The 17275-nt window shown below is 46.2% G+C and overlaps 1 protein-coding gene across 5 annotated transcripts in view; it reads left to right on the top strand.

The window, feature by feature from the left end:
• Positions 1-17275, top strand: part of PPP3CB (protein phosphatase 3 catalytic subunit beta) — a 102078-nt gene that overhangs the window by 64150 nt on the left and 20653 nt on the right. For all 5 annotated transcript variants that reach the window (XM_074999708.1, XM_074999706.1, XM_074999707.1 and 2 more), the window contains exons 9-10: positions 12753-12878; positions 16281-16358. In XM_074999708.1, the coding sequence (XP_074855809.1) occupies positions 12753-12878; positions 16281-16358 (204 nt within the window). The remainder of the gene's footprint in view (positions 1-12752; positions 12879-16280; positions 16359-17275) is intronic.

Genomic DNA, 17275 nt, shown 5'->3' with positions numbered 1-17275 from the left:
TAAACTAGCATTTTCCAGGAACTAAACTACAGTGATAAGCAAGGTTTCTGTAAAACTTTAAAAAGTTTATTAATTATAAAAAAGTTTAAAATGACTGTAAGTAATGAGGCACAAAGGTCATAATTGGTTACAAGTAAATAAAAGGTTAAATGCAGCTAATCCCTAAGTGAACTCGAAGCAAAAAGTGTCTCTCACCATGTGTTGTAGCAGTGTCACTCCATCATGATCATCGTCGTCAACAACAACAACCATGGACTCTGTTCCCATTGGTGTCTGATGCCTCTCTCACTATTTCCTTCCATCTTTCCCTGTCTAGGTTTGGCTTAGTTTCTCGTGCAGAGTCAGTCTACAAGCTATGTTATCTACCCGTTCTCTGTGGGGCCTGCCTCTCCAGTCGAACTGTCCATTATGCTGAATGCTAGAGTCTTGCTTTTTTGTTTATCGTTCAGTCTGCAAATGTACCTGAATAGCTGTAGCTTGTGTTGTATAATCTTTTGGAGTGGGTTCTTTTTCAGCTGTATCTTCCTATAAGATCCTAAAGATCCTATTGTCAGGATCTTTCTATAACAGTTACTATTGAATGCCAAAATTCTTCTCTTTGAATCTTTCATTATGACCCATGTGTCACATCCGTATAACATGCTGCTGAATGCACACGTTTTCAAGATGCTCAGCTTCGTTCCTAAGCTAATCACTTTGCTTTTCCAGATCTAATCCATCGCCTTCAAACTGTCTTGCTTTTGCCATTCTAATCTCTTTCCTTCTCATGGTCTAGGTCATATGTCATGTTGCTCCCCAGATACGTGAACTTCTTTACGTTCTCTAGTTCAATCCCATCTGCACTGATCTTCCTTTCTATTTCTTTGTCTCCAAATTTCATTTTTTTGTTTTATCAATGTACATAATCAGTTCATACCACTTCTCTTCCTTGTTTATCACCTGCCCCGTTTTCGCTAGCTTCTTATCTTCTTCAAAGATAACTATATCATCCACAAAGCTCAATTTGTTAATTTTTTCCCATGCACAGATTTCCCTTCTTTCTCTTCCTTGATCTTGTCCATCACTCACTCCTAGATGCATGATGAAGATACTCATTGATACTGATCTTTTGTCTCGTACCTCTACTTGTTCTAAACCAACTTCCCACTCTCTGCATATTCTCACTACTATCTCTGCATTGTCATTGATATTGTTCAACAACCATGTTAGTCTGCTATCCACTCCGTACGACTTCAACCCCACCCAAGTCACTTTCTGTTCTATACTGTCAAATGCCTTCTGAAAATGGACAAAGCAGGTGTAGATATTCTTGTTCTTTCATTGAACTTTCTCCGCTATCAATCTTAGTGACAACATCTACTGTATGGTGCTTTTATCTTTCCTGAACCTTGTCTGTTAGACGTTCTTCTATTTGCGATCTTAGCCCCTCTGTCAGTATCATCATCAGCATCTTGCCTAAATGACTCGTTAGGGCAATTGTTTTCTAGTTCTTGCACTCCAGTGCACTTCCTTTCTCGTATATTGTCACTAGCATGGATCTTGTCCATTCTTTAGGTGCCTTTCCTTCTATATTACATATTTGGTATATTTCCTAAATCCACCATATTTCATCATCTCTTCTGTGATCTTATCCTTTCTAGGGCTCTTCGTGTTCTTTTTCAAGTGATGTCCCCATGGGTGCTCCACTGTAGGTGCTGGGCTCATCCCAGTGCTGCAGATCGGAGACTCTTCTAGTTTTATCCAGCCAGTCTGCACATGTGCTGCTGCTGTCTCTCTGTGTTCGACTCTTTTGATCACGTGTGCAGACCGCCTCAAGCCAGTTCCTCTCAACCGCCTCAGGTTGCAGATGGAGATAACTGCCTCTCTGTGTTTTTCAAATCGTGAGACTCAGAAACGTGTGTGTGTGTGTGTGGTGGTCTTCAGTTACCTATAGCTAATGTGTAGATAAGTTTCTCCACTCGGTTATACTTAGAAATTACAGTACAATGATGACGTTTTTAGACATATATAACCAAGATCGGCTGGGACCATGCCAAGCTCGCAAGGTTTTAAGAAATGTGAATGGTGCCATGAAGCCATGCCTGCTTTGGATGGTTACTCCAAGTGCATACACTGCCAGAGAGAGAGTCATATCCCTCAAAAGTGCCAGCATTGCTCTAAACTAACAGCCAGGGCATGGTGTGATCATGAGTTGTGCATCAAGATGATCTTCGATAAGGCCCTTCAGCCTTCTCCTGATGAGAACGTGAAGGGGCTGGAGCAGCCTGAACATAAATGCAGGTCTTCCTCTTCAACAGCTGTTCCCTCTAAGAAAACCAAAGCTTTGCCGACCAGGTTGTTGCCTGCACTATCACAGAGCACAGCTGATGACACAGTGAAACCCAGCACCGCTTCTCTGGGTTCTGAGGCAACTGGGAGCTGCAAAGCAGGAAGCCCGGGCTGGTGGCACTGAAACCTTCAGGCCTAAAGGACCCGGAATCAAGAGTGCGGACAGCTCTTCCCAAGCTCCTGGTTCCTAGTGTGCTCGTGCCGCCGGTGTTCTTGGCACCAACTGATGTTCCGGTACCAACTTCGGCTCCAGCTATAGTACTGTCACTGGACCCACCAACGGCCATGGCACCGTCAGCGCTGGCCTTGCCACGCTGATCCCGGGGCCTGTCAGGATGCAGACTGTCAGCACCAGAAGTCCCATGCAACACTGCACCAAGAAAAAAGGCATTGAGCAAGTCATGGCATTGACGTGTTCGCCCTCAGTCACCATCACCGATTTTCTTTCTGGCCCCCTCATCTACAGAATTGTTGGCACCGAGGTTGCCACCTCTACTGTTATAGCTCTCAACATTATGAGCTACGCAGGCTGCCGTCCCACTTTGTGGCCCCGACTCATGAACATGGGGAATGCCCTACCTGTCACCATCATCCAGGATGTCAGCGTTCTCTTACCATCATAGAGACTTGTCCTGGTACTGGCGCAGGCGACCATGTGATTCGCCACATTCTTGCCACTTTCACAGCTGTTGCTATCAAGACCATCACTATTAGTACTTCTCCTGCAGGTGCTCTCCAAGGAAGGAGTCACCCAGCAGGTCTTGATCATGGGCCCCTTCCACTGCGGGTTACGCCTTTCCCTGAATGTCACCAACTAAGATCCTGTAATGGCCATGGCAATCTCCATTGCCCCACCATCTGGAATCGGGGATCATGCTGGCATCGGATGTAGAGCAGCAAGGGCTGATGCGTCTCGTATGGACTGGTCCTCCTTATCCCCTAATGAGGCCATTATCCCTGGGGATTTTCCCCTCTGGGTGATTTTAAGAACTTCAGTGACCTTTTCAAAAGACTGGCTATCAGCCAGGATGTTCCTCTGGCTTCAATGCAGGAAAAGAAATGTAGGCTGCTAAAGAATTTACAACCTGCTCGTTCATCCAGGGTAGCCATCCCCATGTAAGAACACATCATGGAGGCGGACGATGACATATGGCAGACTCCTGCCTTGGTTCTCGCTACCAACAAGAGACTTGATAAGAAATAGCTCGTCCTCCCATAAGGGGATGGATTTCTTGTTCATGCATTTACAACCCAATTCATGAGTGGCAGATGCGGCCTTGCATAGATCATGCACACCGCAGTTCCGGGGGTGACATTGGACAAAAAAGCTAAATGCTTAGATATCCTTGGTAGAAAGGTGTGTTCCTTGGTGACCTTGCTTCTCTGTATAGCAAATGTATTAGGCTCTGCTCTCCAATCATGACTTTGACAACTACACTAAGTTGATGCCTCTTTTAGATTATCTGCCTGAGTCTGAGACCAATTCTGAAGTCGGCATTTAAGGAGGAGTACACCACAGCCAGGACAGCAGTCCAGCTGGCCTTGGACCTAGCGGATACAGCGGCAAGGGCCACAGCCAGTAGTAGGCATCCTTCGATCCCGAGGGATCCTGGGTTTGCGCCCCGGTTGGACTGATTCGAGGAGTGTCTTCTGTGGCTGTGCGTTCCAATCCGGGAGTGGCAGTCCTTTCTGCACTATGAGCAGCAGTAGGCAGACATCACTCTGGTATCATGGGCATGGATCTTCCTGAGGGCTCTCCTGTCTTCTGCTTCCTTCACCAAGGTAATTTCATACATAACAAGAGCTTCCTTCACTCCCTGTTTCCAGACATGCCTGTCTGAGGCGAGCGAATGCCAGGTGTTCGCACTGATAGAGAGAGCGCTGAGGTCACGCTTGCACGTGTCCTTGTAGCGCAATTTAGGTCGCCCTTTTAGCCTCTTTCCAGACGCCAGTTCGCCGAAGAGGAGGTCCTTCGGTATTTGGCCATCTGTCGTGCATGAGACATGGCCCAGCCAGCGCATATGCCTCTGTTTGAGAAGGATGAACATGAGGGCGGTGCCTGCCCTCTCAAGCACTGCGCTATTGGGGACCTTGTCCTGCCATGAGATACCGAGTATGCGCCTAACGCAGAGCATGTGGAATGTGTTGAGCCGCTGCTCTTGTTTTGAGCGCAAAGTCCATGTTTCACTGGCGTACAGCAGTGTTCTCAAAACACAGGCTGTGTAGCCCTTCACCTTGGTGCGTACAGTGAGCTTATTGTTAGCCCATACTCTCTTCGTCAGCCTGGAGAACATTGTGGCGGCTTTTCCAATGCGCTTGTTGATCTCGCTATCAAGTGACAAGTTGTCCAAGATCATTGAGCCGAGGTACACGAACTCATGGACGACTTCCAGTTCATAGTCTATCACGTTGATAGATGGCTCGTTACCCACGTTTTGGCCCATCACCTGGGTCTTCTTTAAGCTGATTGTGAGGCCAAATTCCATGCATGCATCCGCAAAGCGAGTTATGAGTGACTGCAGTTCCTGCTGAGTGTGAGCAGCAATAGCTGCATCGTCAGCAAAAAGGAGCTCCCTTAGATGCTTCGTAAGCACCCTGGTCTTCGCTCTAAGCCTCGACAGTTTGAAGAGGTTGCCGTCCGTTCTCGTGTGGAGAGAGATGCCCTCTGTAGCAGGGCCACAGCCACCCCAGTGGTTATGCAGCAGGCCTCATACTTACAAGCTTCTGCCATGCTCAAAGAGCTACAGGCAAAAGTCGAAGATCTACCCTTTGGTTTAAAAAAAAAAACAAAAAAAAACTGTTCACCAAGAATATTGGCATGATCCTTCACTCAAGCAAGGACTTGTGAACCACACTATGTACTCTGGGAATGTATACCCCTCCCGATAGGAGACCTACCAGAGACATTACGATGTGGGATTATATAGGCCGCAGTTTTAACAATCTGCCAGGCCTTATAATCAGCCCCAACCTCAACAGCAATAAACATGCTGCAGAAACCAAGGCATGTGTAGCCAGTCATCAAAGTCTAACCAAGTAGCAAGTTTGACTTGTTGGTCAAGAGCCACAGCATTGTCGATGCCACTTGCCATCTTCCCACTCTGTTCCACCACTGGCTGTGGCCCTTATTCCATCACTCAGCCTCTGTCACCACCAACAGGTGGGTTCTGAGGGAGTCAAATCTGGATACACAATTCTGTTCACCTCCATCCCACCTCCCACACCACCCATCCTGTCCTTCTTCAGGGATCCGTCTCATGAGATGTTGCGTGAGGAGGTGAGCCATGCCCTACCTATAGGGGTGGTGGAGAAAGTTCCCAACGAGTTCAGAGGCAAATGCTTCTCCTCCCATTAGTTCCTTACACAGAAGAAGAATGGTGGCTGGAGGCCAATACTGGACCTACTCCTGCTCAAGCCTTACATGTGGAAGCAGTATTTAAAAATGGTGACTTTGGCCTCAATAATCCCAATCCTAGGTCTCAACAATTGGTTTGCCACTCTCAACCTTCAAGATGCCTACTTTCACATAACTATCCATCTGGCTCACAGGCATTTCCTTCTATTCACTGTAGGGAATGATCACTTTTAGTACAGGGTCCTCCCATTCAGACTTTGTACGGCTCCCAGAGTGTTCTCCAAGACTCTGGCAGTGGTCACTGCTCATCTGTGCCAAAAAGGGGTCATGATATTCCCCTATCTGGACGACTGTCTCCTCCACAGGCCCTCGATTTCAGAGATGGCACAGATGATAGATACCACAAGGGCTGTGTTCTGCTCCCTGGGTCTCCGCCTCAGTGAGAAGTCTACCCTTCAGTCCAAACAGGAGCTACAATTCATCAGGGCTTGCCTCGATGTAACCATGGCATGGGCTTACCTACCCCTTCCCACGTTTTAAGCTATCCAGGATCTTATAGATGTCTTCAGGGTCAGCCCTACAGTTTAAGTGGTCACATGCCTCAAACTCATGGGCCATATGGCAGCCACAATGTTTGTAGTGCCACATGCCAGATTCCACCTACAATCATTACAACATTGCGTGGCAATAATTTACAGCAGTGCGCACTGCAATCTGCGTGCTTGTTGGCACCTCCACTTGTGTTCCTCTCTTCTCTCTATTGTGACAGAGCAGGAAGAATCTGTTATCTGGGGTTCCATTTCATCCCAGGCAACCCTCCTGACTCTTCACTACAGACGCTTCCATACTGGGTTGGGAAGCCCACATGGACAATCTGTCTATCCAGGGACGCTGGTCCCGTTAGGAGCTCCTCTTACACATCAACCTGTTGGAACTCAGAGCCATCCTCAGGGCTTGCCAACATTTCCAACAATGCATCCAGGGCTGCACAGTCAGAATACTGACAAACAATGTGGTGACAATGTATTATGTCAGTCGCCAGAGAGGAACTTGCTCACGTTCCCTCTGTGCGGAGTCAATCCTACTTTGGAACTGGTGCATTTGCAACCCCACCGCAACTGTGGCATCTGACTTACCTGGACTCAGCAATGTAGCTGCAGACTCCTTGAGCAGACACTTCACACCAGATCATGAATGGGAACTCCATGACGGAGTGGTCTGTTCCTTGTTCCATCATCAGTGCACTCCCCTTATCAATCTGCCACCTTTCACAACAAGAAGTGGAATCGGTATTGGTCCGGAGTGGGAGTGGGGAATGGATTGTTGGGTGACACATTGTTATTAATGTGGAAGGGCCCTCTGTTCTATGCCTTTTCCTCCATGGTGCTAATTCCCAAGGCGCTGCACAAGGTCAGGACAGATGGCACCACCATGTTATTAGTGGCCCCCAGGTGGGCACGACAACATTGGTTTCCTCTTCTGCAGTGAATCTCTCCATACTCCTCCTTTCCCTTGCCCCTCCTGCCAGACCTTCTTACTTAGAACCAAGGAACCCTGCAACATCTGCAGGTGCAGACACTATGCCTCATGGCCTGGCTCCTAATTGGTTCCATGGGCTGAACGCGTGTGCTCTGCACAAGTCAGGGACATCTTGGTGTGCAACAGAAGGCAAACTACCAGAATTACTTACTTTTTCAAGTGGCACAGATTTGTGGTCTGCTGCTCAGGGCATTGCATGGACGCATTGTCATCTCCCCTCCAGACTATCCTAGACTATGTGGTACATCTAAAAGATTCGGGACAAGTGTTACCCTCCCTGCGGGTACATCTGGAGGCTATTACAGCTTTTAGAGGTCATGTTGAAGGGTTTTCAGTATTTGCTCATCCTAATACCAAAAGATTTCTGAAGAGGTTCATGAAGATGTATCACCCAAATAAACCAACTCCTCCTCCTTGAAGTCTGGATGTGGTCCTTTGGGCATTAATAAAGCCGCCCTTTGCATCACTGGCTACCGCTTCCCTCATGTTACTTACCATGAAGGTAGCGTTCCTCCTTGCTATCACATCCACACACAGTGAGCTGTCAGCGCTCGTTGTAGGATTTCCATACACCATCTTCACTAAGGACGAGGTGAACCTCAGACATCGTCTGGCTTTCATACCAAAAGTTTGTTCAAACTTTCACATTAATGAATGAATCGTCCTACCTGCTTTTTATCCCAAGTCATGTGTCGCCACAGGACACAATGCTCCATTTGTTGGATGTGTGCAGAGCACTGCCTTTTACATAGACCAAACCAAAGCCTTACAGAAAACCAATCGATTGCTAGTTTCCCTAGAAGAATGCTCCAAGGTTGAATGCCTCTCATCCCATTGGATAGTGTGTATCATCACGGCATGCATCGTCCAGTGCTTGCTTTCAGTAGGGTGCCTCTTCTGACTCAGCCACAAGCTTATTCCATGAGAGCAATGGCAGCTTTTATGTCCTGCCTGCCTACAAGGCGTCCCCCACAGACATATATGCAGAGTGGCTACATGGTCACCTTTATGAGGCATAAAGCAATCCAGAACCAGTGGTCTGCAGACACTTTGCTGGCCTCAGCAGTACTCTCTATGTCAATTGCACAGTGACTCCTTCGCCCCACTCCTAGTCAGTGGGGAACTGCTTCTCAGTCACCTACAGTGGAGCACCCACAGGGACATCACTCAAAGAAGAAAATGAAGTTCCTTGCTTCAGTGGACTAGACTGTGGTCTGAGTCTCTGTCTGCTCTTTAGAAAGCTCAGCAGTGCTCTACTTATGTTACCCATCTTATCAAAATCATATCTATCATGTTCTTGGACTTCCCGTCATTCGATCACCACGTCCATTTCCCACAGTCCTTTGGTTGGAATCTCATGTTGCAGATCATCATCTTGTGCTCCATAGCAAACTATAGTAGTTGCTTACCTTGTTCACTTCTTTCTCCATATCCAAACCTTCCCATGACTCTCTTCCAACCTTTGCTGTTTTTTCCGACTTTCACATTCCAGTCTCCTCTGATGATCAACACATCTCTCTTCAGTATCTCCTCCAGTGTCTTTGTCAAGTCTTTGTAGAATAGCTCAGTCTCTTCCTCTGTACTGTCCAACAGGGGTGCATACACCTGAATGATCAAGATGTTGAATGGTTTTGCTTAGAATCTTGCTGCCATCATGCTTGCACTCATTGGTTTGTATCCTATCAATGCTCCTCTAGCTCTTTTGCTAAGAAGGAGCCCAGCTCCTGCCTCATGCTTCATTTCATTTCCTGGCCAAATGACTTCACAACCGCACATCTCTCCTGATGCCATCTAGTGCATCACCGTTAGTTCAAGTATATCACATTGGTACCTCTCCATCTCCTTCAAAGCAGCACTGATTTTTCCAGTCGCCCACAGTGTTCGGATGTTCCACGTTCCAAATGACAATATATGTGTTAGTTGTAATTTTCTTTTGGTAGCCAACTTATTGACCAAATCCTGATCACTTGACTGGCGTTGTGGACCTGGTTGATTTGGGTGACATCCAAGCCAGCATCTTTTATCATTTAGTTGTATTGGCATCAGAGTTGATTTGTATTGTTTCATGGTCAGTGCTTTGTCACTCATCTGACCAAGCCTTCTCCTTTACCCATGCTTGGGACGGTCATGGAACCTCTGGAGGCTTTATGGTGGAGTTAGTCTTACTCACTGAATCTTTCAACCAGGTCACTTCTCTATCCAGGGATGCTTCCTTTATTCTTCAAGTGTTGTTGATGAGGGATGATTTGGGGCATCTATTCCCCATTTTTATCTCTTCCTCTTTTTTGAAAATCATTGCTAGCCAGGGTTCAGGTGACAGCCTGTGGGATGGGAACTTTCAAATTTTTCTTTGCTGAGATGTAAATTTCTGTCTCAGACCCCTTTTCTTCCCAAAGAATTGCCACTTAACTAGGTGATAATTCACTCAATTTTGTTGACAGTGGACTAAGGAATCAGTTTGCTTTTGTCTTAGAGGAACTGGTTTATGCTTGCTTTTCTAAACTTGGAATGTGTCTCAGTAGCATCTTATAATTTTGCATATGGTTTTGCCACATGTTTTACCAGGACAATAATGATCAGCAAATTTGAGTGTTCAAATGATTCATCACTAGGCGAACTTTGTATAAAATACATCATAGTTATGTAAAAAGTGTGAAAATAAGGCGGTTCTTCAAGTGAATTTCCTGTGGCTGCTCCACTTCAGGCGTTGATGTGTTCGTCTTGAGATTTATGGAAGCATTGTCTGCACATGCACAATAGCTATTTCACTGTGCTGTTGGCACTTTATGTAGCATATGCACAACCCAGTCCCTCCCATTCTTTTCAGCCGTCGTTGGCCTGAGGTGGACCTCTGCAGCAGTGTTCAGTTTTTCACAAAGGAAACAAATAAAAAGCAGCCCTGCAAATAGTATAGTATAATTTAGACAAAGGTTTTAGGAACAGCTAGTTTGACTTAAATACCTGTAGCTTTTTGTTTAAAAAAAAAAAAAAAAAGCTTTTCTCTTGGTTGCCCCTTCCCACTAGTTTTCTTACAGCGGGGAACCAGTCAGCTGTCGAATGAGGCCTGGCTTTCTTGGGGTTCAAAACGTGACTCGTTGTGAAGCATGCCAGTTTCTGGTGGTGAGGTGCACGTCCCACAGAAGTGCTCCTGCTGTGGCGGTTGTACCTCCCTTATCCAGCATGCTTGGGCCCTGACAGGCCCCGAACAAGAGAATTTGCCAGATAAGGGAAAGTGCAGGGCTGTGCTCAGGCACGAGCCTCCATCCCCGGGGGCTCTGGCCCCAACCCAGACTCCCAGAGGCTGACACAAGGCTCCAACCAGCCCGTTGTCTTTCTCTTCTCCCCTCCTGTCACCTTCATTACCACTGAGCAGGGGGGTTCCAGCTCCCAGCCATGGCAGCCTGCCGACTCCCGCTGCTGTGGGCACGTGGCAGCTCCGGCTCCTGGTCCTGTGCTGCCGGAGGGCTCCGGTTCCCAGCCCCATGGCAGCGTCCTGCCTCTGCTGCTGCGGGACAAGTGGGCACTCAGGCTCCTGGCCCCATGCTCTTGCAGGGCAAGGAGAGGCCCCAGCTCAGGGCCATAGCAGCCTCTCAGCCCCTGCTGCCATGGGGGAGGTGGGGGCTCCAAATCTTGGCCCCCTGGTAGCTTCCCAGTCTGCACTGTTGTGGGGTCTCAGGGTCCAGCCCTGTGCTGCCATGTGCAGATGGGGGCTTGAACTCCAAGCCCCTGGTGCCAGGGAGCTCCGATTTCCAGCCCTGCAGCAGCATTCTGGCCCCTGCTGCTGCTGGGCAAGTGGGAGCTCAGGATCCTGGCTCTGTGCAGCTGCGGTGCAGGCAGGAGCTCCAACCGCTGGCTCCTGCTGCTGGGGATCTCCAGTTCCTGACCCACTGCAACCTCCTGCCCCTCCTAGGGCTCGGACTTCCACACCAGCTGGGTCTCCCGCACCTTCTGGCTACTCTGTCATCTGGCAACATCCATGGTCATTCCAGACCAAGTTGCTGGATGAGAGAGTACTGGATTTGAGAGGTGCAACCTGTAGTAATTTAAAAGGAAGAGCCCATTGCAATTGGGATCTCTGCTTCATACGTCTCTGAACAGAGGAATCTCTCCAAATGGAGACAGTAGGTTGACTCTCCTTGCCAGGCACCCCCTCAGGGACGTCATAAGAAGAAGAGAGGGTTACTCATCTTGTGCAATAGTTGAGGTTCTTCGAGCTTTGTGTTCCTGTAGGTGCTCCACTATTCACCTTCCTTCCCTCTACTTTGGAGTTCACAGTAATGACTCTAGTGTAGAGAAAGAACTGGAGGAATCAGGTTATGCACGTGTCAAATGAGGTACTAACGGTGTCTGGCATCACAAGACATCTGCTGTGCAAGTGTGACCCCCACAGATGGTGCTACCATAAATATCTGAATGATGGTGCTACTTATTCCTGAAGTGGAATAATCACAGGGGCACACATCACTTAGAACCTCAGTTACTGCACTGGTGAGTAACCCGCTCATAAAGACTTATGGCCCCTTTGCGTTGCAAACAGTCTGAGATGCTCTGTGGCATTCATAATGTAACTACAAGCTGAGAAATAGTGGTTGGAGCAAGGAACTGGGGTAGGCAATTTATATACAAGTCAGCTCAGTTCACAGCAAGCCATACTACAGAAGTGAGCTTTTAAATGAGGACTGGCCAGGGATGAGGAGTGAGATGAGCTGATGGGATGCAATATCATACATAATGGGCTGTGTGGAAAGAGGCCTGGAAATTACTGTTAGAGAAGCTAAAACTGTGGGCAAAGCTGGAGGCAGGTGGAAGGCAGCTGGAGGCTTGACAAAGTATCGTAAACAGGGAGAGGACAGTTAGGTAGAGCATTGAAGGTGATGAAAAGAAACCAAAATTTGATTATGAATGTGTATCCAATAGTCAGGTAATTTAAAATGTGAGAATTAAAAATGTGGAGCCAGTTCAACAGTTGTTTTCAGTTTGATATTTGTGACAATACCTGTTTTTCTTTCTGTGCCCATTATTAAGTGTCAGTGCAATTTTATATATTCTCCTTTTAAAAGTATCTCATTTAAATTGCAACATAAAGTGATTTTTTCATAGAGCAAAGCTCTCTCTTATAAATACAATACAAGTTTTATTATCTGGCATCTAAAATGTGCCAGTTATTAGAGCTGGGGCCAGCAACTGGCCCCATCCTGCCCTCCCCTCAGCCCGGACAATGGGCAGTCAGCTCCACTCTCCCATTGCCCCCCCCCCCCCCCAGGCTGGGGGCATTGGGCAGCTGGCCCGATGGCAGTGGGAAACTGGCCCTGCAGCAGCCCGTCACATCTGGGACACTGGTCCATGATGGCAGCATCAGCTGGGCATGTTGGCTAGCCAGATGTGCCAGATAGCCAAATGCTGGCTAACTGGGCTTTAGTACTGCATGTTCTTTTGTAATCATGAATCTGATCTTCCTTATGCTTTTGTTAACTACATTTAGTATTAAGGATTAAAATATTTGCTTTATTTCCTAAATGTTGTTTTGCAGCTGCTGTGTTAAAGTATGAAAATAACGTGATGAATATTCGACAGTTCAATTGTTCTCCGCATCCTTATTGGTTACCAAATTTTATGGATGTCTTCACGTGGTCATTGCCATTTGTTGGAGAAAAAGGTAGAAAACTATGCTGTATAAGTAAACTACATGAAAGTCTTTGTGTTTTATGTGGGTGTTGCAGGTTTATATTTACCTGAAAAAATTGGTTAAGTTCATGATTTTTCTTAAGGAACATTGCCACCTAATCCTTTGTTTTTCTCAGTAAGGTGCAGACTTGTGAACACGTGCCCCAAAAGACCTTTTACACAGTTATGTAACTCCGCAGGTGAAACTACTGTAACATGCCCGTAAAGAATTGTTTTTTGGGGCATGACCACTGTTCCCTGTAAGCTAAGTGCTTGGATGGTTGCCCAACAGATAGTCAGGTGCTGCCCAGCCTATTAGCAGCACACCCCCAGCCACCCACAGTGGGCAACACATTTGTGGTACACAGCTGTACATGCCTCAGTGCACATCACAAAAATTATTCTGCCCATGGATAGAAAAAATTGGAGGGAACATTGGCCATGATATAGTCCACAGCTGCTGGTTCTCTTCACCCTGCTTTTGACTGAGGTAGATAGAATTTTGTCTGATGGAACAAAGGAAGGATGGATTTTTAGGGAGGTTTAGAAGTGGTAAAGGTACTTGTCTGCATAGTTTTATAAAACCCCCTTCCTTCTGAAGTATATGTCTGACTCAACACACAATTTCAATGAACTCTTTCCCCTCTATATGATATTTCATTACACTTTCCTAATCTTACATGGTGTAGAATAGTGACCCCCCTCCCCCAACTTGTCATTCACAATCAACTGGTAGATCTTGTAACCTCTGCTAGTTGACTGCAATCCTCAGGTAAGTTGTCTCTGCCTGTCTTGCCCCGTGCTGCTCCCAGAAGAAGCCTCTGTTGCCATGGGGAGTGGGAGAGTTGCTCCATGCTGCCTCCACCTCCAGCACTGTCTAAGCAGCTTCCGTTGGCTGGGAGTCAGTCAGTGGGAGCAGCACTTGTCACCACCGGGCAGCAGTGCAGCACATGGAGGCCCCGTTGTCCTCCCTTTCTCCCTGTCCTTTGCTTTCACCTTACATTTCTTGCAAACTGTCAAGCCATTCTGCTGACAAACTTGTTTGGGAAAACAAGGTGGGTGAGGGTAATACCTGTTGTTGGATCAGATTTTGTTGGTGAGGGAGACAATCTTTCCATCTGTGCAGTTGTTCTTCAGGTCTGAATGCCTTTCCCAGAGTCTCACAGCGAAGTACAAGGTTGAGCGGATAGTTTAGCATCACTAGCGCATACCTCGTCAGTCTTCTGTGTAACTGTGAGGCTCTGGGAAAGGCACTCAGACCTGAAAAACTATATACGTAGCTTGAAAGCTTCTCTCTTTCTCTCTCCCCTCCCCACCCCACTAAAAGGCACTGTGCCACCCACCTTGTCTCTGTAATATCCTAGGTCTGACATGGCTACAACATGGCATACAAACCTGTTTGACTATTGACAAATGATCTTTCTGTACTGTTGAAATTGTTTTCATGAAAGCTGCTACAAGAGTACAAATGTGTTGTGCTTTGTTGCTCATTAAGGTGGACAGCCTTCGCTGAGAAAATTAAGTTTGGAATTGTAGAATTTGTCTAAAGGGATTTCTCTTGAGGTTAGTGCTCTTGGCAGAGTGTAGATTACATACATTATATGCAGTGCCAGCGTGGGCGCAGGTGGCAAAGAAGGCAGCGTGGCACTACGTATGACAGTAGAGTAAGGACACACCCGAATCTGACATGATGTGCACTGTTCACTCTGACAATGTGCCCTTGCTTCATCTTATGTGGCTGTTTGTAGTGATGCAGTCCTTTTCTGCTGAGGTCTTTCCCCACTGGAGGGTAGGACCCTAGAAACAGGTAAAGACTCTGGCAGCTCCTTGCTGCTGCAGCAGCAGCCTTTCCCCAAGGCAGGGAAGGATGCTGGGAGAGGTGAGTGGCCGGCCAGAGCCTCTAATCTTACTGCAGGGAGATTTTTACCAGTTCTCTAGTGTTGGGAAAGACTATGGGAGTAAAGAGCTGCCAGGTATTTTCCCTACAGCAGAGAAATGCCAGCAGTGGGGAAAGGGTCTGGCAGAGAGGAGGCTGAGGGGAGAGACTTCAGCAGCTTCCTGCTGCTGATCATTTCCTAGCTGCCTCCCTTTTGCCCCAGCACCTTTCACTGACAAAGCTCCACACGGCAGTGTGGGTACATCCTGATTTTTTTTGCTGCTTAGTGTAGTTTCAGTTACACCACATTCAGCTGCTAGTGTCGTGCAGTGTAGATGACTGGTCAGTTTGGTGACTAGTCAGTGAAGCATGATGAGAAACTATTTGGTTTAGTTTGGCCTCATTAGATAGTACAGCAATACGTACTAGAGAGATGACTAATACGATTAATATAGGATATTTCACGTTCATCTGAAGTGTTTCCTGTATATTTTAAAGATTATTTGAAAATCTGGTTTAAACTTTTAAACTCTGTGCGCCTTTACTAAATACTTGGAAAGATTTACAATTTTCATTTTTTTTTTCTTGTCATCTATATGCTTTCATGGAATTACAAGGTACTTTCCTGGAAGAGTAACCTAACTGGAGCAGATTTACAGTTTTTTACATTAAGTACACTCTTTTCAAGCACGTGAAAAGAGTGATCGATCATGCTTTACCTTCAGCCCCCCCAGCCATGTTGAAGACTATGTCTAAACTACAGATATCTTCCTAAAGAAGCCCTTCCGGAAAATCTCTTCTGCAGGAACTTCTTTCAAAAGAGTGTGTCCACACACAAAAAAGTGGATCAGATGAGTGATCTGCTCTTTCAAAAGAGAGCGTCCACGCAGCCCCCGCTCTTTCAAAAGAACGGGCCGGGGATTGAAAAATCAGGCCCCATGAGGACTGCTCTTTCGAAAAAGGGGGCCCTGTGGAGTGTCTACACGCTTCTTTCCAAAGAGGCTTTAGAAGAGGGATACTCTTCCTGAAACAGGAAACGAAGAGGGATTTCCAAAGGAGTGCCGCATTCTTTCAAATTACTTTCCAAAGAAAACTTTTTGTATGTAGACGCTCCGTGGGGTCTTTCAGAAGAGCCCCCTTCTTTCGAAAACTCTTTCAAAAGAACTTGCTAGTGTAGACACAGCCATAGTACCCATTTATTTGATAACTGCTCAAATTTTTTAGTCTGAATTGATCAACTTATGTGTATAGTGTAGCTGCAATTTCATTGGTTTTACATCAGATTCAGGTAAAGCTATTTCTACACACTCTTTGGGCAGCATCATTTTTGTTGTGTTATATTCCATGAACATGCAAATTAAGAAGTGTCTGAGAGAGCTGATTACTAAAAGCTGAAAAAAACATATGGGATTGAGAAACTTTGTCAGATGTAAATGCAGACAATTTATCATCTCACATATGAATTAAATAAGTACCAGTGTACAGCCAATCAATTCATTATTATTATTTTCAACTCAGTAACAGAAATGTTGGTGAATGTTCTCAGCATTTGCTCTGATGATGAATTAATGACTGAGGGAGAAGATCAATTTGACGGTAAGATCACCTTGACATCTAAAGTACTGTATTTTTCTGGAAACATTCTGTAGTAGTGGTTGAGACTTGGACCAATTGTATTATACTCTGGGAAAAATATATTCACTTTAATTTTTTTCTTTTTTTCATATCGGGGTGGGGTTTAAGTAGTAGTATTAGAACCTATGGCTCGTGGGACGGATCTGGCCGTAGTTTGTCTTGATGTGGCCTGCAAGGGTTGGGGGTCCTCTCCTCCCTACGCTGGGGAGCCTGCACTGGTACTTCAGCCCCATGGCCCCCTTGTGGGGCTGGAGTGCAAGTGCTGGATCCCTGCTGCATGGGAAGTATCCCCAAGCCTCAGGGACCTGCTAAGGCAAACCAGGGCTGCCTCCGACCTGTGGGCTCTTTCTGGTGGGGGGAGGAAGTGGCTCTGTGAACTCCTGTTGTCCCTCCCTCAGAAAAGAGAACAGCGAAACAGGGAAGCACCTGCTGCTCCCATTGTCAGTGAGAGTTTTTGGGTTGTTTGGCCTTTGCCTTTTTTTTTTTGTTTGTTTGTTTGTTTTCTTTTGCTTCTAACTTTTGTGTGGCCCCAGACTGATTTTTCTGCGGGTCAGTGGTCCCTGACCCAAACAAGATGTCGTTCTTCCACCATCCCCTGAGTTTGTGTGGTATTTTTTATATTTGTAGAATCAAAATGTCTTTTTGCTTATGTTTAGGATTTTTTCTTGCATAAACCCCTGTTAGCAGGTGATAGTGGTGTGTATATATAAAGATCACAAACTAAACATAAATTCTAATCCTAGACTAAAAGTTCTCCAAGTCTATGAAAAGTTATTTGTGTACTACAGTGAAAAGTGTCTTCTTGATATACATTATTATTAAGAACTTAGAAATAATACTATACTGGTAATTTACTTACAATATTTAAAGAATATCTA

Source organism: Carettochelys insculpta, chromosome 7, assembly GCF_033958435.1.
Source record: "Carettochelys insculpta isolate YL-2023 chromosome 7, ASM3395843v1, whole genome shotgun sequence".
NCBI lineage: Eukaryota > Metazoa > Chordata > Testudines > Carettochelyidae > Carettochelys > Carettochelys insculpta.
This window is presented reverse-complemented; position numbering and strand designations above follow the sequence as displayed.